Source organism: Copadichromis virginalis, linkage group LG20 (genome assembly GCF_057382275.1).
Source record: "Copadichromis virginalis isolate Kocher_CV1m ecotype Utaka linkage group LG20, C_Virginalis_male_GT1.1, whole genome shotgun sequence".
Lineage (NCBI taxonomy): Eukaryota > Metazoa > Chordata > Actinopteri > Cichliformes > Cichlidae > Copadichromis > Copadichromis virginalis.
Genome location: NC_140637.1, coordinates 22,475,525 through 22,501,263, shown reverse-complemented (window position 1 = coordinate 22,501,263; position 25,739 = coordinate 22,475,525). Strand labels below are relative to the sequence as shown.

Genomic DNA, 25,739 nt, shown 5'->3' with positions numbered 1-25,739 from the left:
GAGAGGGATAAAGACAAGTCAGGAAAAACAAATGTACTAAGAAAAAAGATCAGTAAATTAAATAAGCAAGTTAGTGTAACATATGTATAAATGAGAGGCAGTGAAAAGAAAAAAGAGCCCTAAGATCGTGGTGCAGCTGAGCTGGTCAGAGTCAGAGTGTGACTGCGGGAAGGAGGGAACTTCTACAGCCAAACTCACTGGGCCCAGGTGTAGCTCATAAGGCTAATTACCCTCCCATTAGCTCCTGCAAGACAAAGCACAGCACAATACAGAACAGACAGACTCAGTACTGTGATCACCTAGGGGTCGTCCAACTGTTCTAAAAGTTGATGCTCATATTAAACTTGGCCAAAGTTTTTAATATTGAGGTCAGCATATGTGAAAATAAACTCACGCTTCAGACTGCCTTAAACGCTGAGTTTTTCGGTTTCTTTTCTACTCTTGGTCTATATGAAGTCAGAGTGGCTGTTCCTAACATGGTAACCTGAGGCGCAAATATTTGGTGGTGAGCACAGTAGGCTGAACCGCTTATTCTTCAAACCTTTTGTTTGTGAAGAGCAACCAATTAGAAAGGAGCTGGCTTTAAAGAAGTGGAGATAAACTTCTCTAGTAAAGTATAGAGCTGGAAATGGAAATCGGTATAATAGATATGTCCAGTTTAACTTTAATGTGGAAGTATTTAATCATTAAATTGTTCTTGTAATCTTTATATGATCTTCTCATTGAGAGCAAGACCTATTCTGCAAAAGAACAGAGTTCAACAGAGGAACCTGAAATAAAATGGCAACATTAGGTCAGTCATAGATGCAAACAAGCCCAAAAACAATTCAGGTGGTCATATTCTTCATGTACTTCTTTCATTTGCTAACCTTAGGGGTCTCCACTAGTGATGTGCGATACCACTGATTTCCTTTCCGATCCAGTAATACTCAGGATATTCATGTATCGCAAACCACGTCTCGGCTGTTTGTGGATGTAAAACACGTCCGCACATAACTCCATTTACGATCAGCCATTGTTGTGAGTGTGCACGCCAAGGGGCTGCGACACATTTATACAGCCATATTTCGCACATGACTATGAAAGGTGGAAGAGGAAGTAGTTCCTTCCAATTGTAGACAATCTGAAGGATATAGGTTATTTCCACTGTGTTCCTGTTAATGATAAACTACAAATTTACCCTAAATTACTAAAATATCGATATTTTAATGCGAGAATCGATTCTAGAACATAAATGACTGGTATCGGAGAAATCGATATTTCAGTATCGATCCGCACATCACTAGTCTCCACGGCAATCTCACTCCATCTTTAGCATCCCCTTCCATCACACCAACCCTATAGAAAGAATTACACTGATCTAATGTCTAAATTCATTCTGTTTACACAATGCAAAGTAATTGTCAGTATTTACTCATGTGGTATTAAGAAGTAACAATTCTACAATAGTAGTAGCATGTAGTGCCTTTGTTGCTATTAGGCACAGCACAGGATATATCCATAATATAGTACACATGATTAATGGCACAGTGGTTTTCTCATCTTGAAACACCTTTTTTAAATCTTGAAATTGCAAGCCAGTTGCTTCACAGTAAAAGTATAAAAAGTAAAAACTCTCTTCTTAAAAGATTTGCTCAAAGTTTTCCTTTGTTGGCTCCTTGTTTGAAGAACAATTAAATTTCTACCTTACTGTAAAAGTTCACAGTGTTTAAGATGCCTTTGCTATGCCGGACAGCCATTATCCAAGACGGGGATGTCAAAGTCATTTTACATCGTGGGCCACATACAGCCCACTTCAATCTTATGTGGCCCAGATCAGTGAAACTCCCATTTTTCTCAGTGTGCAGAAATGTAACTACACACTTAATCAATGAGATACTTTAATATAAAAAAAAAAGAAGCACAATTTCAATAACAAATCTGTTTTTCTACATGATAAAGAAATGCTGTAAATTAGAGAAATCTATTAGCACGACTCATTGGGCTTAAACTGTAAGAAGTCAATTTGTAAAATGACAGGACTATCATTTAATTACATTGGTTTAGTATGAATGGCCATTGGGCAGCAAAAGCTATAACACTGAAAATACAATTAAAAGTCCGGAATTTATGTCCTCCTTTCCAAAGTCGTCCAACGAGCCAATTGGGGTCTTCGGCGGGCCAATTCTGTCCCCAGGCTTTATGTTTGATGCCTCTGATCTAAGAAAAATCTTTATTTTATTAAAGATATAATTTTTTTCCCCTCATTTCTTTCTTTATTTCTAGTAAAATACTTTAGATACATACAAGTTGTACATAAACTGTCAAGAAACTCAACGTACAAGTTTCCTTTTGGAAACGAAAACAGGTAAAAATTAATAATTACAAGGCAAAAAACAAAAATCATGAAATGTCTGCACTGCACTGAAAGTGTGCATGTGCTTGGCATCAGTTTTCACAAGGCTGACAGTCATAGATCCTGTCTTTCTCTCAGAGAAAACACAAATTTGAAATATTTTTTGCTGAATGTTCCAGGAATTAGCCAGATGTCCATCCTTTAATGAGCCAAAGTCACTGCAATAAACGCAATTTACTGATAATGAATGATTGGACCTGTGATGTTACCACCAGCATGAAACAAAACAAAACCCTGTAATCTTAAGAAGCACCCACTGAATCCAAATCCTTGTGTTGACCCGGTGAAGGGGTGTAATGGTGGAAAGCTGTAGAGGCCTCTTTAATGTCTGTCATGCTGACAGCAAGCAGGTGTACAGTGTCCACACTAGTTAGAGCACCAAGCTGATTTAATTTTCTCTATTTACATATTGAAATCAAGAGGCAACATTCACTAATAGCACTGCTGTGTGTAGTTTGTATGGTGAAAGTAAATCCTGAAGCGGTACTTGAATGCTTTCTGAACCAGTGGCAACATGTTTGTGCATCAGAATAGCTGCCAAATTCAATACTCCAGTACTTTTGGTGATTACTCTAGGCAGCGTGGCTAAGTACAAGCTTGAGAGAGCGTTGTATCCTTAGCTACACAAATGCAGACCCAGAGCCTTGCAAAGTAAGCTGCATCTCCTACAAAGACTAATCTGTGACCAAACAGGCTTAGAAAATCAGTCAATATCAAATGAAGAGGCTCATTTAAAGAACCATTGTGATAAAATATAAAACTTTTCTTTTAACCTATTTTCACACCAGCCATTTTTTTTTAATTTTACAAGCCTTTTTTAAATAAAACTATATCATATACAATCATTTATGCCCAACGTTAAGCCAAGTTGTGCGCATGGATTTTCCCGCTCGATCTCTGTGAGCTCGTTCCTCCTCAGTCTCATCAAAGTGTGCAGACACCTGCCATTTCAAACAGGCCGGGCTCCAAGTTTGACCCACGTTATGCACCAATCGTCCACGGGGCAGAAGTGGACGGGTCATCGGCTTCCTTTATTCCCGATGCAGATGGCTTCTCATTCGTTCAGGGACAAGATGATGTCATCCTCAAGGTCAGAGTTGTCAGAGCTGTCTGTTTGTGTGATAGACAAATACAGATTTAGAAATGGGGAAAGTGAGATTTTGTGCTGAATAGGTCATTGGGTGAAGGATGAAACTGCTAAAACGGCAAAAACAAAGCAGCTTTGGAATAATGTTAAGGAGCTTTAAGTCCACTCTGATTTTTCTTCTGTGCGTCTCAACGTCTGGAATAAACCAAGACAGCATTTTTTTTTTTTTTTTTTTTTTTTTTTAAATTCCACTGGGGGGGGGGGGGGAAGGATGACCAGACAGGCATGAAAACAGAAATTTGACCAAACAGTTGTGCTGCATCATTTACATGACATCAGAGCTGTATTTATTAAAAGATGCTTCTAGGTTACATTCCAATAATTCTCATCTAATAGAGGTGGGAATCACCATACATCCCACGATACGATATTATTGCAATTTTTTAAAATATTTTGCGATATTCAGATTCTGTACATAAAGGTAAACTTAATCAATATTTATTTTATCTAATATCAAAGTCTCACACTCAGTCTCTCATTTCAGTCAGTTTTATTGTTGACAAACTGAACGGTTTGTATTACAGTCTAGTCCAGCTTAACTGAATGCAACCATCTGGTACAATTATAGCTATTCTGAACTATGAAATTTATGAAAACTATGCAGCCCCTTCAGCAACAGAAGAATTTGAAAGTAAATTAAAACAAAATATAATTTTACATTAAATAAAAAAGTTTTAAACTTAATTAAAATAAAACATGTCTTAAATTAAAATAAGTAAACTGTCATGTTTATTGCTGCCAAAAAAAAAAAAAAAAAAAAAAAAAAAAAAAAGTTAAACCCATTTGGACAGTGAAGGAATGTCAGGATTCTTGCTCAGAAAAAGGATCAACATGCTCTCAAGTCAGAGCATGTTCCAGTCCACAAAAACTTTTTTTGTAACAAAATATCGATTTCTGCTGTCCCTGTATCGATACATTATTAGCAAACAAAATATCACGATACTACACAGTATCGATTTTTTCCCCCACCCCTACTATCTAACCCAGTTGTTTATACAAAGGCACACATTTAGTTTGTTAATGTTATAATTACAAAAATGTGCATGTGAAACTAATCAATATAATGCTGATCATGTGATTGTACTCACAGGCAGGTGTGCTGATTAATGGACAAGCATAATTTATGTGCTTTCTCATATTACACTTTCTAGTGTTTAATACACTTAAAGGCCAATTTGTTACATACACCTACTCAACTGCAAATTAAATGTCTAAATCAAATGGCAGCAATAGAGTTCATTTAGACACATTGTCAAGATAACTTGACAATGTGCCAAAGTTGCCAAATTTCAAACTGAGCATCAGAATGAGGCAAAAAGGTGACTTAATGGACTTTGAATGTAGCATAGTTGTGGCATGAGTGACTTATTGTAAATACATTTCAGAAATTGTATTTTACTGGCATTTTCCTCACAAAGAGGAAAAATATTCAGCTGCAGTTAACCCTAAAAATCTGGGTGAAAATGCTCAGATAGTAGAGTCAGAATGTGAGCTAAACAACATGAAAACATGGATAATATCCATCCTGACTTCAGTGGTGTAACTGTATGGAGGATATTTTCTTGGGCCCTTTAGTACAGAGTCTTAAACTTCACAGCCTACCTCAGTATTTTTCCTCACGAGCACCAAATGACAAAACAGTTGACTCAAGGTGCTTTATAGTGTTAAGTAAAGGCCCAACAATAACACAGAAATCGTCAACAATCAGACAACACTATATGAGCAAGCACTTGGGGACCATGGGAAGGTAAAATTCCTTTTTAAAATCAGGAAGAAACCTCCAGCTCAAGGAAGGGCAGCCATCTGCTGCCTCTATCTTGGTCCTCTATCTTGGGGACAGTGTACCCATCTTATGATGCCTGCTTCCAGCATGATAACACGCCATGTCTCAAAACTAAAATCATCTTAACTCGATTCTTGAACATGACAATGAATGCATTGTACTCAAATAGCCTCTGCATCCACAAGGTCTCACGCCAAATTAGTGCCTCCCTGATACAGTTTGCAGTCGACAAATGCAACTGCATGATGATGTGTCCACACGGACCAGAATGTTTCCAGTCCATTCCTGAAATTATGTCATGAAGAACTAAGGCAGTACGAGCAAAGTGTACCTAATAAAGTGTCCATGTTCTGTCTATGACTGTCACCTTCACTCTTCAGGAGGAAAAAACAAACAACACCCCTGCTGACCAACAGCTCAGAAAATAGGCTGTACAAACTACCACTCCCCCAATATAACCCAGTCTTTGATAGGTGGCCAAGTTTCAGAACATAGTGGCAGCAGGTAGTTTGGCACACCAACAGATGTCCCTCCTGTTTATAGACTTAATCAATTTAAAATACACTGTAGTTAAAAGAAAAAGAAAAATGTACTGGCATCACAAATATTTTCTCCATTCATGTTGACTGGAGCAACTGAAATGTTACTATTCAAATGAAAAAACAAAACAAAAAAAACTTCATGCTGCTATAGCTGGACGTGTTTTTTCCTGTTTCTATAAGCAGACAGGTTTGGAGTCAATGAAATGAAGAAAATTGCTATAGCCTGAAGAACAAGGTAAACTGTAGACCCTCTGCTCACCATTATCGCCATCCAGATCGACATCATCATTATCAGAGTCATCCTCGTCATTATCGTCGTCATCCTCATCATCATCGTCATCATCGTCGTCATCATCTGCAGCATCAACATCCTCTTCGAGGAGACGCGCTACTTCTTCATCGGAAGGAGAGAATTCATCGTTACCGTCATCTTCCTCTTCGTCATCTTCATCCTCTCCGCCGTTTTCATTCTCCAGCTCGGCGATGAGGGGATCCGTGTCAACATCGTCGTCCGAATCCTCATCGTCGTCATCATCTTCCTCTTGATCGTCATCCTCCTGCAACACAAACAGAGAAGGTCAGTTGTTAGAAATTTTAGTGTTGCGTAAAGGAACCAAAGAGGTTGCATCCAAAGCAAAACAAACAACAAAAAATAAATAGTACCTGATCCTCCTCGTCTTCCTCCTCTTCCTCTGCCAGTCTCTGCCGACCAACTTCATACAGTCTGCACACTGTGTCAGTGTTGACTGAGTCTTGGTTCTATGGGAGGGGGGGGACAAAACAGCATTTTCATGTATTTTTGGAAAAATGGTCGCAATCTTTATTAAAAATGTAATGAAAAGGAATTTACCTCAATCACGGCTAGGTAGCAGTCTTTTGTATCTGTGCAAAGGTCAAATATATTCCTCTTTACATCAATAGTGGCTGAGAAGAGGGGGGGAAACATGTTTAACGAAAGTATTACAGTGGGTTTTAAAATATATACGTTCATCAATACAGAATATAAAATATAGAATATAAAAAGTGACAGTGATTATTATTAAATGAATAAAACTATAAGGATCAATTTGAAATTTGAGCTAGTTAAATGTAGGAACCCTCACCAATGGGTTTATAGTCTGTGGCATTGAAAGTCCTGAATGATGAACCAAATGGACTTTTCATCTGCATTTCCATCATGTCGTCTTCATCATCAGCTTGCAGCATTGCTACAAAAAACAAAAGCCACAGGGAGAGATGGAGAGTAAATAAAAGGAACCCAGCAAGCTGGTTAGCTTTGGTTCTGGCTCCTCAGTGGTTGAAACGCTCGCTGTACAGACAAAGCCAGTACTGCACGCCCATGGCTCTTCCTGTGAGGTGGCATGAACCAGCTGGTTCTTTCTGTTGCCAGTCCAACACTGAGCTTTCAGTCCATATGGCTCTGACTGACTTTGTGGTATCAAGTAGTTTGCGCGTGAGCATGCACGCGCACACACACACTCTCACTCACTCTACCGCTGCAGGCTCTATTCACACCTTTCACCAAATACACACGTGCTCACTTTACCTCACACTTACCAACCTTCTACCTAAACACACCTTTCACACACTTGTACTGACTGTGAAGTGAGTTGCAGGCTTGATGCCAAATGTGCTACATTACCCATCACGCAGTGAATTCTGCATTTACCTCCATAGATGACAGTGCCGCTGTTGTTGAAGACTATTCTGCACTGGTCCAGAGCAGGAACCGTGTGGAGGAGGTGGAAAGTGCGCAGATCCCACTAAAAGTCTCAGTTAAAGACCACGATACACTCAATTGTATAGAAACAAGAACAATAAATAACCATTCCCAAGACAACCCTAACCCTAATGGAATAAATATTTTATGCTCAGCAGTGAAACGATTCCCAATAGCAGTCACAGTAATTATATTTACAGTGAAAGTCCACTGCTGACAACTATTCCTTGACCTGTAATTATGCATTCACTTTATCTCTCCATTGAAATAGTTCATTAAGAAAGGGTAGCATTTTTGGTTTTCCATCAAACTCATCAAAACAAGAATTTTACCAAATAAATATTTAAATATCCTCATCCTTAAAAACATTCCCCTCACTGTTGGAGAACAATAGTGAGAGGTATAAAATGGTCTAAAGATCAAAATGACAAATTTACTGTAAAAGTTTTAAAACTGCAGTTGTACCAACCCAACAATGAAAGGATACAATTTCTGTGTTGATGATGACTTCAAGGCCGTTTGGATGAAACACTCCACTGATGTTCATGTTGAACTTGTCAAACTTGTGGATGGCCTGAGCCGTGCGCACATCCCACAGCACACCGTCATTCAGCACCAGGTCGTCTGTTGGGTTGAAGGTGGCGCAGTTTCTCTTGTAGTTGTTAGCCAGGTCTGGGTTGTTTAGAGTTAGAGTAACCTGACCAGTCTGGATATCATATATCTGGTGAAGAGAAGTAATGAGAATGAACATTTACCCTCTTGCTGGATGCTTTGTTTTTATGCATTATGGAAAACATACGTACACGTGCTACGTGCTCTTTTGTCCCGATGACATGATCTTGTGAAAGCTTGCTGAACTCCACATAATGGTCGCCCAGAAACGAATGCCTAAAGAAATAGAGAGCATGATTAACATTTAAGCAAAAAACAAAGTCAGCAGAGCACTTTAGTCTCATACTGTTGAGAATCTCGGGGTTAATATTGCATTGGTTAAACTATTCGGATGAATAAAGCCACATGCTTGTTTTCCAGAAAGACTACAGCCCAGAGGCCATTATTGTGCATAGTTAAATCACACTCCCTTTGGCGGCTCCTTTGACAGATTAAAGCTGCTATACCACTGGGCAAAGATCACCACATACATAGAGGCAGTAAGATCTCGACAGACTTAATCAGAAGTCACGTGGCAGCAGTTTCTAATAATTTCATACTCCAAATATTTCAATTATGCATTTTACTTAATGGAATGTGTTTTATGTGCACTTCAAAGTAGCTGGGTAAATATGACTTCAGAGTTTTGTGAATGCATTGCTTACTTCATGATGAACACCGATTTCATGCCCCACAGTGCAGACAGCGGGTAACTCCAAGAGGCCGACGTTAAGAGCAGAGAACCATCCTAAAAAGACACGACGAGATCCTCTTTCAGACACGTTTTCAAACAATACAGTTCTAGAAAAAGCAATTTTCAACAGCCTTGATGTAAAAAAAATTATAACTGCATCCCATTCTCCTTTCTAAAAATTTTTTTTTTTTTTTTTTTTTTTAAATACATAATACTTGAAAATGCAAATGCGTTTACTTTCAACACTTAAACACTTGACAGGATGTCTTCTTTAAACATTTAGTCTCACTGTATGAGTGGTAGAGGTTTTGAAGATTTGTCATCACTCTTGTTTAAGGCATCTACACGCTGAGATTTTGTAAGTTTACTGCAAGGCACACTGTCTGACACAGATCTAATCAACCTTGGGTACAACACGAGTATGATGCATGTGGATTGTAAGATGCTGACGCATGGCTGCAATCCCTCAGCAGTTTCTTTCTTTGCTCTGTCCTCCGTGTTGCAGTCACAATAACAGCTGGAGGACACATCATACAAACAAGCCTCCTGCTGACTTTTTTTTAAAGAAACCTAAACATTGTGTTTTGCACGAACATCTTTATTTTTTTTTTTAACCTAATTTTGATTCTGAGAAAAATACGATCCACATATGAGGACATTCCCTTTAAATTTTGATAGAACAGTGGCAGTATAACGTAAGTCAGGGGTGGGCAACTCCAGGCCTCGAGGGCCGGTGTCCTGCAGGTTTTAGATCTCACCCTGGGTCAACACACCTGAATTAAATTATTAGTTCATTACCAGGCTTCTGGAAAACTACAAGACATGTTGAGGAGGTAATTTAGCCATTTGAATCAGCTGTGTTGGATCAAGGACACATCTAAAACCTGCAGGACACCGGCCCTCGAGGCCTAGAGTTGCCCACCCCTGTCGTAAGTGGATATCAGGCGCTTGTAGAGCAAAATTTACTATTTTAGTCTAGAAAACCCAAAATGTGATGTCCACATATGTGGACGCCAGGTCCTAGTAGGTTAAACATAATAACATGACACATGTTTCAAGCCCATAATAAATAGCACGCAATTTAATCATAATATGATGATCAGTGTGGATTTTAAATTGTATATATATATTTTTTAATTTATTTACTTGTGGTTCTCTCTACTAACCCGTGATGGCTCCAGGTGAGTGATAGCTGAACTGTGACAGCTGTAGCTGGCTTCCTCCTGGCCTGTAAACACATTGTAGAGTTTGAGCTGCCCCGTACACGTTCCGAGCATCAGGAAACGCTCACGGGCTGAAAAGGCACAACACATGAATCCACTTTCATCCTCGTCTGCCTCCCTGAACACAGAGATGGGACGGAACCTGGACAAAGAAAATATGAGGAATTACATCAGTGGTTGTGAGGGGGCTGACCGATTAACTCGCACTTGAGCCTCAGAAACAGAAAATGAAACAAAGATATTTACCTGCTAAAAATAAGATGCCTGTCAAAGCATCCTCCATCTACACCTCCATATTTTGGATATACGACTCTCCGCGTGTGTCGGGATGTGAAGTTGGTGGGTGCTTGGCGTCTCTGTTTGGGCTCAGGGCACTGATGGGGGGTGAAGAGGGAAAACGGTGGACAGGTTGCGACAGGGTTTTTACAGCGTGCATGCTGTTCCCTCAGGTACTCTGTAATAATGCTGTCTAATGCAGGAGGAGACGGCAGATGCCTGTCAAACTGTTTCTTCATAGCTGGGCTCTGGCTGAAGGCCCCATGGTCAGACTTCTGCCGCAGCACCCGAGGTCTTTTACAACTTACTGTACTGCACCCTGTTTGCCGCTCACGTGAGAAAACAATTCGCCCAATCAGTGGTGAGCCACTGTTACAGTGAGGGACAGATGTTGATGGGAAAGCAGAAGAAGCAGCAGCAGGCATTCCACTGGGCTGTGAAGTTGATGGACGTGTCTGAGGGTGGCTGGATCCTGGAGTGGATGAATGAGAGGGGTTGCTTCCAAGTCTTGATCCAACACCGTTGGCCAGCCGAGGTGTGCGAGGCAGAGTAGCAACAGGAGAGGCAGGAGGGGGAGGGGCAACAGGTGGGTAGGTAGAAGAAGAATGCGAAGAGTGAGACAAACATGCCATCGGGAGATCTGCCTCCTTGGTGAGTGTGGTGGCAGTATCATGCAGGCCTTTGGCCACAAGATGGTTCCTAATAAGCAGCAACAGCTCTTTTTCAGGGAAGGTGATCCTGGACTGAGCAACCACACTGGCCCTTTGCAACCATGCCAGAGACACATCTGTACCAATCAGCAACGGTTTCCCAGAGATTCTTTCGATCAGCTCTGCAGCAAACTTGCAGAACTTGACATGTTCGCTGCGTTTGTCCTGGAGCACAGGCTCCTTCATGAGCTGCTGGATGTGTCCGCTGCTGAACAACGGCAGCTTGCTGATGATTTGTCTGACAGAGCTGGAGCGAGACAGACCCACCAGAGCTTTACAGGCCAGAGCTCGGATCTGATCTGCATCTGTAATGGGCATCTTCACTGTCAGCAGGGATAGCAGAACCTAGAGGACAAACACAAAGTGTAAGTTATAAACAAGGGCTGAGGGCATAAGCGAAAGTGTCTTGATCAGGAAAGCTCCGAACTGAGGAGAATAAAACAATGGTGTCTAAGCAGAGGGCATAAGCAGCAGCAGACTAAAACTGTAAATGTTAATGTAGGTTATTCAGTGCTTTAGCTGATCTCGTTATCATAGTGCTTTAGTAAAAGTGCTTTTATTGTCATATTTTATGCTTCCTTACATCCTTCCCCAAACTGGAAATCATTCCTCGTTTTCTTTTAAGGATTGTTCAATACCTTAAATGCACAAAGAGAGAAGAAGCTTCTGAAGAGGTTTAAAGGGAATCACATTTACAACTTTATATCTCTTCCTTACATTATACCCTCACTGTAGCGCAGCCATAGACCAGGAGAAGAAACATAATGGAAATCCTACTAAAAAGAGAAAACTACCGTCCCACTATTCTTTGCTGAGGAACACCTCATCCAGCTGGCTTTGCTGAACTTGAATTCTGTCTGTGAAGTCAAGGTGACTTTGACAAAATATGTTTGTACAAAAAAGATGTGCTGCTAGCCGCTAGTGCTTCCCCTCAGCCTCCTAACAGATGCATTTATGGTTTAAATGTGAAAATTGAACATCGCCTCATTTTTGGGTTATCGTGCTGGCAGCCTATCCATGGGTGTAACCCGGATTGATCTATGCTATCTTGCCCTATGGTAGCTGGGATAGGCTCCAGCTCCCCCGCGACACTGAATTGGATAAGTGGAAGAAAACAGATGCAGGTTGTGATTTTATACACCATCATTTACATGAGACGATGCCAAATCCTGGACAACCTCAATAGATTTAGCTGCAAACTTAAGCTAAGTTTACAAGAAAACACCACATCTTTCTTGCAGTCTTTGAATTCAAATGTTACAATATTTAGGTAGTTCTGTCTGTAATGTTTCAGCTGCACTGGTACAGGTTTCAGAAGATCCTTAGTGTGTAAGTCAGTGGAGTACATCAGTATATAAATGTGGGTGGTTGTGGGTTTAAGAAGTTCACCCTTTAAGTGTTACCCATTATAAAAGCTATCAAATAAATCAGTTTCATTTACCACTCCAGCTCCTGTCAGTATATAAGATATACTTTGATCTGCCAGAAGGCCATTTTTGTTAGTGCTTTTAAAAAAAAAAAAGAAAAAAAAAGCCAATATTATCTTTCTAACATTAAAACCACCCATTTTTTTTGTGTGCTGTGTGTTAATTTTACCTTGATGCCATTGTTCGACTGCACTACATTCCACATCTTAGTGAGCACACTTTCGTTTGCTTTGGTCTGCTGTGGAAGGCGACGACGGGGAGTTCCTGCAATGAACTTGCCAATGCTGGACATGCGTTTATCTGGAGCGCAAACGCAGTTGATGACAACCTGCAGTGCTGACTTCTGAATTTCTGCATCATTCACAAATACCTCTCCTTCCGCGACTGCCAGAACTATGCTCATCCCTGAGAGAACAAAACAAAACAAAAAGATGAAATTAAAAACCTTGTAAAGGAATACCTGGAGTTACGCCATATCTCAAAAGGACTGGGCAAAGGTTCCACAAAATAAACAAATAAAAACAGAGCTGCTCCATGTTATTGCATTCAGTGGGTAGTGATAATAAATTTGATTTTATTGTACAAGAAATTCTCTAATGGCTCTGTGAACAGATGGCCATATAAAAAGCTGTTTGAATGTGTCACCATTTAGTGAATACCACTGATATACAAGTAAAATGAGACTTTTTAATATTAAAAGATAATAATGTAATTGTATTTGATCTTTGATAGATGAATGTCAACTAAAATGGAACAACTTACCAACAGTGGAAACTGTGGATCCTCCCTCATCAAGCACAGCAACAGCCTCGGATAACAGCAGCTGAGTCTTGGGAACAACTGTGAGGATACTCAGGATGTCAAGGGCATAGCGCACAGTGTCACTCCTACAAAGAAAGAACAATAACCATCACTTTGAGTGCACTGATAAAACCTACTGTCTAGAATATGTATGAAAAAATATGTATGAAAGGCATTTTAACAATGACTGCTATGTCAATACCTGCCATAGTAGGTCCTCCAGTCACAGGCAATGGATATAAGCTGCAGGAGGAGCTGAACACATGACAGCTTGTGAAAGACCTCTGCTGGTTCCCAATAGAGTCGCGGTGGACCGTGCTCGATCAGAAACTCCATCATTTCCACAACCTGCTCACGGCTATAGCTGACAGCCTGAAGAATGAGACACCATCACTACAGATTACTTCATCAAAACACATATGCATTACTAAATACAACATAAAATACTTCAAAATGTTTAACAGATAAAAAGTCTTCTGCTTACCTTGTAGTACGGTTGTGAGTGAATGGGGGCACCGCCCTCTGTGCGCTGAAGGGATTGCTTCACCTGCTCCACCTTGATTGCCAAATGGGCCTCAAAGTACCTGCGCAGCGCCATGCAGGTGTGCTTGGCTGTCTGCCTGCTGGAGAAAATCTCATCATCACTCAGCAGCGCCCCCTGATCTTCGGGATTCAGGATCTCCAGTGTGCTAATCTGAAAGCAGTCAGTTCATAGCATAGGAAAGTACACAATTAGGATCTTCTACATTTGAAGAAAGGCAGTCAATGCTGTACCCACATTATGTTATTTTCTATAAATAACACATTTACTTTTACACATTAAAGCGAGGACTGCTGGTTTGTCTCACCAGATTGACGAGACGTCGGAGGCCGTCCTGCCTGTCGAAAAGCTCCAAGACTGCACGGAAGGAAAAGGAGATGGAGAAGAACATGGTGGCGTGGCAACAGCCGGATGCATGTGAACATTCCAGCAGCCACAGCGTGTAGCCAACTACATCTGACAGGATGGAGTGAGGCAACATGCACACCTTGAGAAGAGATAAAGACATGAACATAAACATGAACTGCTACTAGTATTAAACCTAAGTGTAGCTTCTAATCAAAAAATTATATTTGACTGACGGCACAGAATTATGTCATCTTCTACAGATCACTAACATAGTATCATTATGTTAGTCATCTCATTTCAAATTTTTAACAAGTGACTTCATCTTAGTCCACAAAATAAACCTAAAGCAAAATAAGGATACAATAGCCATTGCTGTATATTACTGTGACTCTCCGTACCCTTTCCATGGCATCCTGGTTATAGGCAAGGTAGTAGAGGCACAGTGACACTCCAGTAGCTGCCATTGAAGGCCTGGGGATTTCCAGCAACTTCTGAACTCCTCCATGAGCAACAAACTCTGCAGCAAACTTCTTGTGCAACAGCAGCGAAGCCAGATACTGTGAGGATGAGAAGAAAACAGGAGACTTTTGAGCACCTTGTTGCGCTTCAGGCACCGTGAAAGGTCGACTACATGAAACTTTGCTTACCTTGAGAGCCTCGAAGGTGAGCTGCACATCATTGGTCTGTTTTAAATCCATGTAATGCATCAGCAACTCCCGAGCTCCCTTCTGCATGAACACTGCCAGCAGCTGCAGGTAGGAGAGAGTGGGACAGAATGTACTTTAAAAATTTGTCAATGCCTGGTCTGCCTGCTAGGTTTTTTTTTTTTTTTTTAAATTCTTAGATGAACCTGAAATGTATAAGGTCACACCTAAAAAAAAACCAACTAAAAAACAACAACACATTTTTAACATAATCAGAAGAGAAGTTTAAAAAAAAAAAATTATGAAAGACTGACATCTGCTGGTAAACATGTGCCAACACACAAACGCAGTCAAACACATGAACTACAAATGATTAAAACTCATATTACAAGGGCTGCATTAAAACAATATTATTTAAAACTTGTATAATCCTCAGTCTACAAAGAACACTAGTCTAAAATGCCCGATGTTCACTATCATATTACTCCTTAAATTAAAAAAATTAATTGAATTTGGACATTGAAGTCGTTTAAACTAACAGATTATAAAAATATCAATCCATATCAATTATTCAGCTGATCTTTGCAAGTTTAAGCACTCTATAGGCTGATAAAAGTGGACCAACCTCCTGATATTCCCCCAGAGGTGTGAGATACTGCAGGATTAACCTCTGCTCAATCTCTGGGGTCAAAGGGTACAGATGATAGTTGTTACCAATCACCCAGGGGCTCATCTCAGTCCAGCTGCTGTTGGAAAGCTCACTGAAGTTCCTCTCTGGCTCTGGCAAAGAGAAATTTAGCTTCTGTTTTGAGGTCCTGCCACTTTCCCTCTCAGCTCTTCTTTTTAGGTAACTGCTGCCATCAGACATTCCTTGATTTGCCAAAGATCCCGGAGCAGACATGGGTTTCATCATGGTTTTCACAGCCGAGTTGGCACGGCTGCTGGTCTTGTGAGGGGAGTTAAGACGGAACGAAAGCTCGTTTTCAGGCTCCATAGTTGAGAAGGAAATTTCACCATCTTCCGGCTGTCCCGTCCCCTCCTTTTCGGCTCCATTTTTCCCAGGTGTGAATGGCTTCTCTTCAAAGCCTCCGTCAACCGTCTCCTCATCCAGAGGTAACAAAGGCTCGCTCAGTGTCTTCCTGGGGCTGGGCCGCTTGATATCCCTTTTGTTCTCAGCATCTTTATTCTGAAGCTCACGCAACCGATGCAGCATCAAAGGCACCTGTCAAAAGTAAAGAAGAAAAAGCAAGCTGCTTTACACCACCTACTGGTTCTGATCAAACTGCTGGAAAACATTTTTAAATCACCTGTTGTATTTACTTGTCTCATCATTGCATGCCATTACCCTGTTAATGCAACCTGATACATAAGAGAGTAGAAACCTCCACTGACCAAAACAGAGTTCTCCTCTCTGTAGTTTGCTGCAATGTCTTGATTCTCCATGGCACCTGCCAGCAAGCCTGTGGCATAGATTCTGAGGGGCTGCTCGGCCTCCTGAGCCCACTTAAAGAGTCTTTCAACTATGCCCTCCTAAGAAGAGCAAACACAGGAGTGATGAAGCACATGCAGACACAGAGTACCAAATTTCATCAAAAGGTGGCTCTTATTTTTCTTTGCTCAAATAAGAATGCATGACTTTCAAAAAAAAAAAAAAATTCACATGATTTGTACAGATGTAATTTAACTTTTTAACCTGACCAAGGATCCGCACACCAAGGACGTCACTAGTTTTGTACTTTTTTTTCTCCCCCCCCCCCCATAGTGAATGTGGATTCCCTTTTTAAAATAAAGCTTTAAGGTCTTGTGTTTTGAGAAGCAGTATGACATTTATCTTCATGGGTCAAATAATACAGCGCTGCAGTTAAATTTTAACTTGTAGACTGGACTGTGACACAACAAACAAAACTGACTTCTTTAGACAGTGTTTTTAAAAGTGATGGAGTGCTCTGTCAGTCAGTATCACCGCCTCAAAGAAATGAATCTTACTTTGTGACCAAACAGACCAGAAGTAAAAACTACCTGATGTTTGAAACTCAAAAACATCAAAGCATAGTGAAAGAGACATCGCCATTTGGGCCTTCTTTGATTTTTCAGGTTCTGGTTGCAAATTTGCATTGTGAAATGTTTACAGGGAAGTGGAAGGGCAGCAGTCCGTTATCTGATGCTTACAAGATGATCTATGATGCAACAAGTCATAGATCGAAAGCAGCCAAGCAAATAAACAGAGCAGTTCAAAAGAAGAAAGAGCTTTTGGTTTGTTTTGGAATGGCTTAAATAAGCACGCTGAGAGGAAGTGATATTGCCTGATGAGCGCTGTTCAGTCAACGACAGTTGTTTGTGTGTGTGGTGGTACAAGTCCCACAAGCAGCTACAGGAAACATCTGAGGGTGGCTGTTACTGCTGAAGGAGGTTTAAAGAGATCTTAATTTCAGTTGCAGCCTGTACTGTTATTTATTGCTCAATTTGTTTAATATACTACAGTCACGGTGTTTCTTAAATTGGGACTTGATGAATTTAATCAAATAAAATCAAATAAACACAATAAAATCAAAAGGAAACCACATCTTTTTGTTGGAGTCAATTTACATACCTTTAAACGCTGAAAACACCTGATTAAGACACACATCTTCAAAACTCCAAAAATGTGTTACAGGCTATAACAATAGTTGAAATATTGTGTCTTCCATTTTCTTCCAACCAGAAAACTTGAAGACTAAATCTCACAGTTATCTCATAATGAAGTCAGGAGTAACATACTTTTTCTTGAAACACCACAGCTGTCTCCAATCCAGGCATGATGTTTTGAAGCAGGCGACAAGCTGCGGCATTAAGGGAAAATTCTCTGCTGGTCATCACGTAGCTGTTCACAAGCTACAAAGGGAAATAAAGATTAATTATCTTCTGAGTGAGCTGCTAAAAATGCCCATTATTTTAAAGGTAACGTTCTCAAATCCATCCAATAATCTTACTGCGTTCATAAAGTCATCATTCTTGAACAGGATCTTGAGGAGGTGCCCTAACATGCATTCTGGATCAGCTCTCCCTAATGGCAAAAGGGAAAATGTGAAAACATAAATTACACTTAAAATCAGCAGTAGACTTGCAATTCTATGGTCACCGTGTTTGTCATACCAGGATGTCGATCATCAAAAGGGTCAGGATCTGCTTTGTGGTACTCCTCTGTCTCCTTCTCAACAAGCTCTGAGATTCTGAAAATTACAGCGCATGAGCACGTTTAACTCTTTTTAACTAACCCTCAAATCATCCTAATTACACTGCATAAAACAGTCCTTTGTGAGGCCAGCTGCTCTTTCTTTGCCATTTCTATCCGTTACAATGGTTGAGATTTCTATTAAACATGGCCAAAGTTTTAAATAAGAGGTCACCATGTAAGTATTCCCTGTGAGTTCTTTCTGCTCTGGGATTTGTATGATGTCAGTGCAATTGACAATATGATGACCTCATGCACACTGCTCTGGGTGTGTGCAATCCTTACTTCTGAAGAAATAAGCTGGCCTAAAGGGAGGATGCTCTTAAACAGTGAGGGTGGCACAAAGTACCAGTATACAATAAATAAGTATTATTTTGTGTCAATCATTCAAAACTAATTCAGTACAACTACACTTGAACTTTGTTTTTTTTAAGAAAATTACAACTTCATGTGAAAAAAGGAGCTTGAACAAAAATCTAGATACCAAAAACCAAAAAAGTCTAACCATTTAGCCAAAAGCAACAAATAAACAGTTAAAAAGGATAACATTAAGAATAAAGTGAAAGTATAAGGTTTGTTGAACTAGTAAAAAGCTAGCTCAAAGTAAAAATAAATGACTGCAGCTACATGTGGGATAAACAACAGAAGTCTGAGAATGAAGACTAAATTGAGTAAGTATCAGGAGGTAATGGGAAATTACACACAGTCAGTTCTGCCTCTGCATGCTAGTACAAATGTACACAATTTGCCACACTGACTCTTCAATACCACAATGAGGACTTAAAACCTTATCTGAAGTATTTTGAATTAGAATTTAATTTGAGACATCACAGGTGGTTTCAACAAAGGCCTCTGGGATCATTACAAAGGCTGGGTGCCACCAACATAAACAATATGCAAAGCTTACTTGGTGAGGATGTTGACCAGGTCCTGCGTGTTGCCCTGTTGCTCTCTCTCCCATTGTTCAAGTAGAGAAGTCAGCTCTGCCTTGGAGTCCACACTGGCAGATGCCGATGCCATAGCACAGCCTGTTAGCACAGCACAAAAATGCACTTAACATCATGTCTGGATTAGCCTCTTAAGAAGCCACGTGTCATGCTACTTATGTCAGTTTTAACATTTTTCCGACAGCCCAGAAAAAAAAAACAAAACACAATTTTAGACTTAAAAAGATACGGAAAGAACCTTCTTTTAATCACCTTGTTATTTTTAAAATTCAAAGCTTCCTCAAATTTTGTGGTACCAGCTTCTCAAATCTGAATATTTGATAGTTTTAACAATTTTCTGTCACAAGAAATAGAAAATGTCTTGTTTTGTTTCACCAGCAGTCAAAAGCAAACAAGTGATAAATACACTTCATTTTGCTCACCAGAAGAAAGAAAAAATAAAGGGCATATATTTCTCCATTTCACAAACTTCATATACACAAAAAACTATTGAATGTACCTAGAATGACAATTGTTGGTGAGAGCCTTGCAGTTTTTCTGAAAACATAATATGACATTGGCTGGAGGTTTTACAAGTCAGTTTTTGCACCAACCAGTTATGACAACTTTTCAACAAAATATAAGTTCAAGGCATAAATTTAAAGCTGGACGTCTCTCTCTCGCTCTCTCTCTCTTTTTTTTTTTAAATAATTCTAATAAGATTGAAAATCAATATTTTTATGACTCTTTATTCTTCTGCACAGTCTGAACTCTCTTATGCAAGCTTTCCTGTAATTTCTTTAATTGCAAGTCTTCAGGAATATTCTCCAGGCTTCTTTAAAGACATTCAAAGCTCATCTTTGGACGCTGGATGTCTTTTGTTTGCTTCTCTATCAAGACTGATCAGGAAGGCTACATACTGCTTCAGTGATATTGAGGTCCAGGCTCTGTGTAAGCCAACCGATGACTGATAGGGAGAAAGAACAAAACAAAACAACAACAGAAAAACCAACACACACAGGAACACTATCCAGATATGCTTTTACTGCATTGTTATGCTGAAAAATGAAGCCACTGCCTCACAGGTGCTTTCCAGATTGCATTGCATAGTGGATCATAATCTGAGTAGTTTTTCTGATTTCATAATACAATTAATTTTGATCTCCAACACCACTGACTGAAATGCAGTCTCAAACCATGACAGAGCCTCCACCGTGTTTTACAGATGACTGTAGACACTCACTGTTGTACCCCTCTCCTGACCTCCTCTATAAATACTGATGATGATTTGAACCTTAAATTTCAAATTTAGGGTGCTTCCCACCTGCAGTGTTTAGTCAATTTAGATCTCACACTGGTTTGTTTGTGCAGTAATTGCACATGGGTGCAGGCCGAAACAAAACCACCTACTCCAAAAGGTCTCAGTGCGGTTCCAGATGAACTCTAGAGTGGTTTGTTTAAAGTGTGAACCTGATCCGATCCTAACTACCAGGTGTATGTTGTAAGTAGAGCTGGGCGATAGAACGATAACGATATGTATCGCGATATAACTTTTTCTCGATAGAAAAATTAAACTAGACCTCGCCGCTCTTGTCCTCTTAAAAAGAAAAAGAAAAAAAAGAACAGCCAATCCAAATTACGTAGCGCAGAGCCAAACCAATCACCGCCGCAGCGTTACGTCACGTGACTTGTTACGTACAGCACAAGTGCCAAGCCGCACATGTGTATTTGTTTGGGAAGCAGCCAGCCACCCTACCGCCCGGGTAATTAAGGAAAAGAGCAGAGGTGTGGACTCGAGTCACATGACTTGGACTCGAGTCAGACTCGAGTCATTAATTTTATGACTTTAGACTTGACTTGAAAAAATGTTCTAAGACTTGTGACTTGACTTGGACTTTTACACCAATGACTTGGGACTTGAATTGGACTTGAACCGGTTTTACCCCAATTCAAGACTTGATATTTTACCCCAAATATAAAATTTAACACGCATATTATATAGAGATTGAAAATGTGACGTCATTCACGGGTAGAACCGCAAAGGATTCTGGGAACTCGTGGCAAGAGGTACTAGCGCACGCAGGCTTTCAATTGAAATCACAGCGATAAAAAGAAACACAAAAATGTCAAGAAGCCGTTGTATTATTAACTGCAATAGCCGGTCACATGACAGCCACGGGAAGCCGACGGGTAAAGAGATCGGTTGTTATCGGATTACGTCGTTGAAGAGAAATTGTTCGAGCCATGTTTCCGAAGTAACAAAGACGCGACGGATGGCCTGGATTGCAGCCATTCAAAGATCAAATATAACGTCCCAGAACACTCCAGCTCACAGGTTAGTCTGCTCCAAGCATTTACACGAAGGTCAGTGTTTTTTAGTAGTTAATACGTCATTTTCATAACATAATTGGTGATATAGGTTACAAGTAAGTCTGGCGCTGAACAGAAATTGTCGCGCTATGCTCCTTTATTTATTGTGCATAAATAGTGAATTGTCCTGACACAATATTGCGTTTCGCTTCTGTTATTATGGTACATTGACAAAAACATATACTTTTATTCACAGGATAAAACAGGTTTTTTGTATCACTAATTGCCCAGTACGATTACAGCATACAATATTATTGTCACTGCTACATTTCTGTGATGCTACCAGAAATTATTTCCACTACTAATTAATTACCGTTGAGCTCAAAGGTCCTATTAATAAACGGTTAATGAATGTGTATTTATGATGACGATTTGTGAGACTGGTAAACTTATGATACGTACGATGGTCTTTCGTTCTACACGGTGCATTTCAAGGTCCTGCACCCATCCGTCGGTAAACTGTACCTGGGCTTGTTGCAGTGACCTGAAGTTACTAAACTTCATGAGTGTATGCACTCACTCCAAGAAGCGTATGATTATAAATATGCATATAAATATGCTAAGATGAGATAGCTGACTTCATCTAACTAGCAAATGTTGTCCAGGCTACGTTGGTGATACAGTTTTTTTTAATGTGTATGATATTTTTGTCATGCGGTTTTAAAGCCGGTCCTACAACCGCATCCAAGAATAACATGCAGCTTATCTCAGAACTGTCGGTGAAAATTATTCTTGGAGCTAGGTTTAATTGAGCTGCATTTTAAAGAGGTGCAATTTCACAATTTGTGTATATTTTCTAAGTTCACTATTTTGTCATGTGTTGAGAAAAACACAGATTTTAAAATTACATGGTCTAATATTTACATTTAGCATATAACTGCAACATTATTTTTTCGTTGTTTTTTTTTTTAAAGACTCGAAAGGACTTGAAATTCAAAATTTCAGACTTGTGACTTGACTCGGACTTTTACACCATTGACTTGAGACTCGACTCTGACTTGCCTGACATTACTTGAGACTTGACTTGAGACTTGAGGATAAAGACTTGAGACTTACTTGAGACTTGCAAAACAATGACTTGGTCCCACCTCTGGAAAAGAGTGAGCCGACTAGAGAAATCAACCGAGCGTGACCGAAGGTTACCGAAGAGAAAACAGATGATGGTTCCAATGCCGGAGAGATTGTCGAACGGAAGAGCCATAGAAGTTCCGTAGTGTGAAGGTATTTCGGCTATTTCGGCTATTTCAAGTCTGACAAAAAACAGAGTAGCGTGCGCTGTAAATTGTGCCGAAAGCAAGTCTGGAAATACAATAAACTGGTGCATGCGCTACGTCCACACGTTCCGGTATTTTTGAAAACGCAGATTTTTCTATGCGTTTGTACCTTTCGTCCACACGTAAACGGCGTTTTTGGTCACTGAAAACGAAGATTTTTAAAAACTCCGTTTTTGCATTTATGTGTGGACTAGAAAAACGGAGAAAACGCAGCGTCAAAGGTGTGCGCATTTTTTGACGTCACACTGTGCGCCACGTTATTGTTTCGGTGAAATGAATTTCTACAATACTGTTACTGTTAACTCTACTCTCTGCAGTGTTTAAATGCTTACATACACACACAGTTACTGTCCCTCCACACATACGACTCGGTTCTGCTTCTATGCCCCGACTCTTCTATGCCCCAGCTTTGTTTACTTTTTCCCACTGAGGCTTCTAGACTTCTGATTGGCCAACATTTCTGCACGGTTAGGAATCTAGCTCCACCTGCTGCTTTGGCATGTTCATAGCAGCGTTTTCCTTCATTTCCCCCTTTATGTGTGGACGGGATTATTTTTTAAAACGAAAACGGAAAATCTCAGTTTTCAAAAATACCCGTGTACGTAGCCTCAGTCTCTGACTGGAAGCGCTAATTCGTCATTTGGCTTTTGTCAGACTAAAGTAACTGTTAAAACTGTTTGAAAAGCTCAGCTATACAACAAGGAGAGATTGAGAATTTCCTTTTAGTTCTCAGTTTATTTGATATTGACAAACGTTAGTCAATTTTGTCTGTTCTTCTGTAAAACAAACTAAGATTTATTTTTAGAATTAATATTTTGTTTCTAAGTGGAATTGACAATTTAGTCTGTTTTGTTTGTTCTATTTTGAAACTTAAACGCTTTAGCGGCTGCCTTTTCTGTAGTTTGCAATATTTGCCTTTATTTATCTAAAAAAGTCTCATGTTCCTTAAGTACATCTACCCTGTTGAACTTATTATGGGAAATAAATATTTAAATCAAAACAAGCTGCTGATTATTTCACATTTTACTTGTGAGCAACGGCACATTTAAATCTTACAAATATAGTTATTTGGCTTATATCGTGATAGATATCGTTATCGCCTGAAATGAAAAAAACATATCGTGATATGAAAAAATCTTATATCGCCCAGCTCTAGTTGTAAGTCTGCGTTACAGAACTTCTCGTAGTTATGTATACTTTGTTTTCTGAATGCAGCAAGATACTACAGCTGTGCAATGCTCTGTGGGGGTTAGCAACTAGCCATGAAATGAACGCAAATTCTCCATGTTCTCCAATAGCCCAGAATACAACACCTTCTTCCTGCTTTACTTTTGTTGCCCCTCCCCAGACACATCTGGCCAATGAGCAGCCTGAAAATTCGCATGTGGATTGTTGTGATGCATTTTGGTTTGCTTGCTGTGTGAACCCCCCCCCCCAAAAAAAAAAAAAAAAAAAAAAAAAAAAAATCAGATAACCAAATCACAGGGAAAGCTACAACTTATCAAGACCAGAAAAAACAACCTATGGTTGTGAAAATGCCCTTCGATTCATAAGACCTGTTGCCACTGATTTTCAGTCCAGTTCTTGTGTATTTTCGCATATCTCAGCCATGTCTTCCCATTTTCCTTAAGCAGAGCTTCTTGAGAGCCACCTTTCTACTCAGACCATTTCTGAAGTATCAGCGAACAGCAGATGCATCGAGCCATCCAGTTTATCCAAGTCTTTGCTTAATCCCCCCCACATTTCTTCAAGGAATGACTTTCAGATATTGTTCGTTTGATGCAAATACTTTTAAACCTCCCACTTCTTTTCTCCTCCAATTGTACTTTTTTGTTGTTGTAATTTTTCTCTCTTAAGGATACGAGATACAAGTTTTCCACTAACAGTCATTTCCTTTTTGGTACAAAAATACTATTTTATGCCTGCCACACTTATCTTTGGTGATCAAAAATTTGACCAAAGACAATGCAACAAATGACAACAGGTTTCCAGTAATAAAGTGGCTAAAGACACAAATTAAAATTGGTTCTTTGTTTAGTAGGGTTTTTTGTTTTGCTTAAATGACTTATAGGTCAGAAGTAGTACAACAAAATTGCAATTTAAGGGATTACGTAGGCAAAATAACATGGTACAAACTTGCGTTGGGGGACCTTAGAGTTTTGGTGCAATTAGGCATTTACCTCATCTGCCCAGTTAATAATTTAGGATCACTGAAAGAATTTATTTATTTGTGCACTTTTTACAGCTTAGCCCACACTCGTGTGCTGCCACTATCCGTAGCTAATAATCGTTTAAAAATAAAAACAACACCACGGCATTATTAAAGGGGAGCATACGAGAACTTCGGTTGGCTTAGTCTGAAGGTTGTTTGGCTCCAGTCGGGAGAACAAAGCACGCTGACTCGCTCCGTTGCTTTTTCACAGCTGAGCGTGCAGCTGCAGCAGTCCTCCAGGGACTGCCGCAACTGTCAAATTTCTGTTTAAGTCAGTGTTTGCTAAAAATATTTTCTGTTCTTTTTGAAACACATTTAAACTCAAATGCTTTCCTTGTTTTCCTACACGCACTTCACCTTAACTGAAACAGACAGCAGCAAACTCACATCTACTGCCTGTTGCGATGTTTGGCTAGCTGTTAAACAAGGAAGCTAATGTACTTAGCACACTAAAGTAGCCACTCTTCTCTTCCAGTACTACAGCTTGCAGTAAGGACGAACTGTCCAGAAATGCAAAACCTGTCATTTTAGATTACGACAACACCTTCCTGCACATGTAACACAGCACTAAGGAAGAAGCTAGACGTGAACCTGGATAGTTAGCTAGCATGCTAACTTTACCTTGTTGTTCCGCTCAGTTCTTGCTCGTTTTTCTCAATTTCACAACGACTCGCATCCACTTGTATTAGTCCAGACTTAAATAGCCGATAACTGCTTATCAATGCATCGATCACTGACTCACAGCCTCAGCTTAATTTGCTTTATTGCAGCCTTGTGTTGGCGGTTTATTATCATTATGGCGAACACGTTCTGCGCGTCATTTTACCAGCGACCGGCGACTAGT

At 39.8% G+C, this 25,739-nt stretch overlaps 1 protein-coding gene across 2 annotated transcripts; it reads right to left on the bottom strand.

Annotated features, from left to right (window-relative positions):
- Positions 1-1,863: 1,863 nt before the first annotated feature.
- dcaf1 (ddb1 and cul4 associated factor 1) lies at positions 1,864-25,720 on the bottom strand. 2 transcript variants are annotated; one of them, XM_085443351.1, is made up of 25 exons: positions 25,517-25,720; positions 19,021-19,141; positions 18,035-18,111; positions 17,872-17,945; positions 17,660-17,773; positions 16,295-16,432; positions 15,528-16,124; positions 14,906-15,007; positions 14,657-14,815; positions 14,218-14,397; positions 13,854-14,063; positions 13,572-13,741; positions 13,331-13,455; positions 12,738-12,973; positions 10,402-11,486; positions 10,099-10,297; positions 8,904-8,986; positions 8,391-8,475; positions 8,075-8,308; positions 7,537-7,630; positions 6,971-7,075; positions 6,718-6,791; positions 6,531-6,626; positions 6,127-6,424; positions 1,864-3,505 (listed from the first exon to the last, which is right to left on the bottom strand). In XM_085443351.1, the coding sequence occupies exons 2-25, from the start codon at positions 19,131-19,133 to the stop codon at positions 3,450-3,452; spliced, it is 4,704 nt and encodes a 1,567-aa protein (XP_085299477.1). In that variant the 5' UTR covers positions 19,134-19,141; positions 25,517-25,720; the 3' UTR covers positions 1,864-3,449. The 2 variants fall into 2 exon arrangements, with proteins under 2 accessions (XP_085299477.1, XP_085299478.1); XM_085443352.1 differs by lacking the exon at positions 25,517-25,720 and adding an exon at positions 23,020-23,194.
- Between the last annotated feature and the right edge of the window lie 19 nt (positions 25,721-25,739).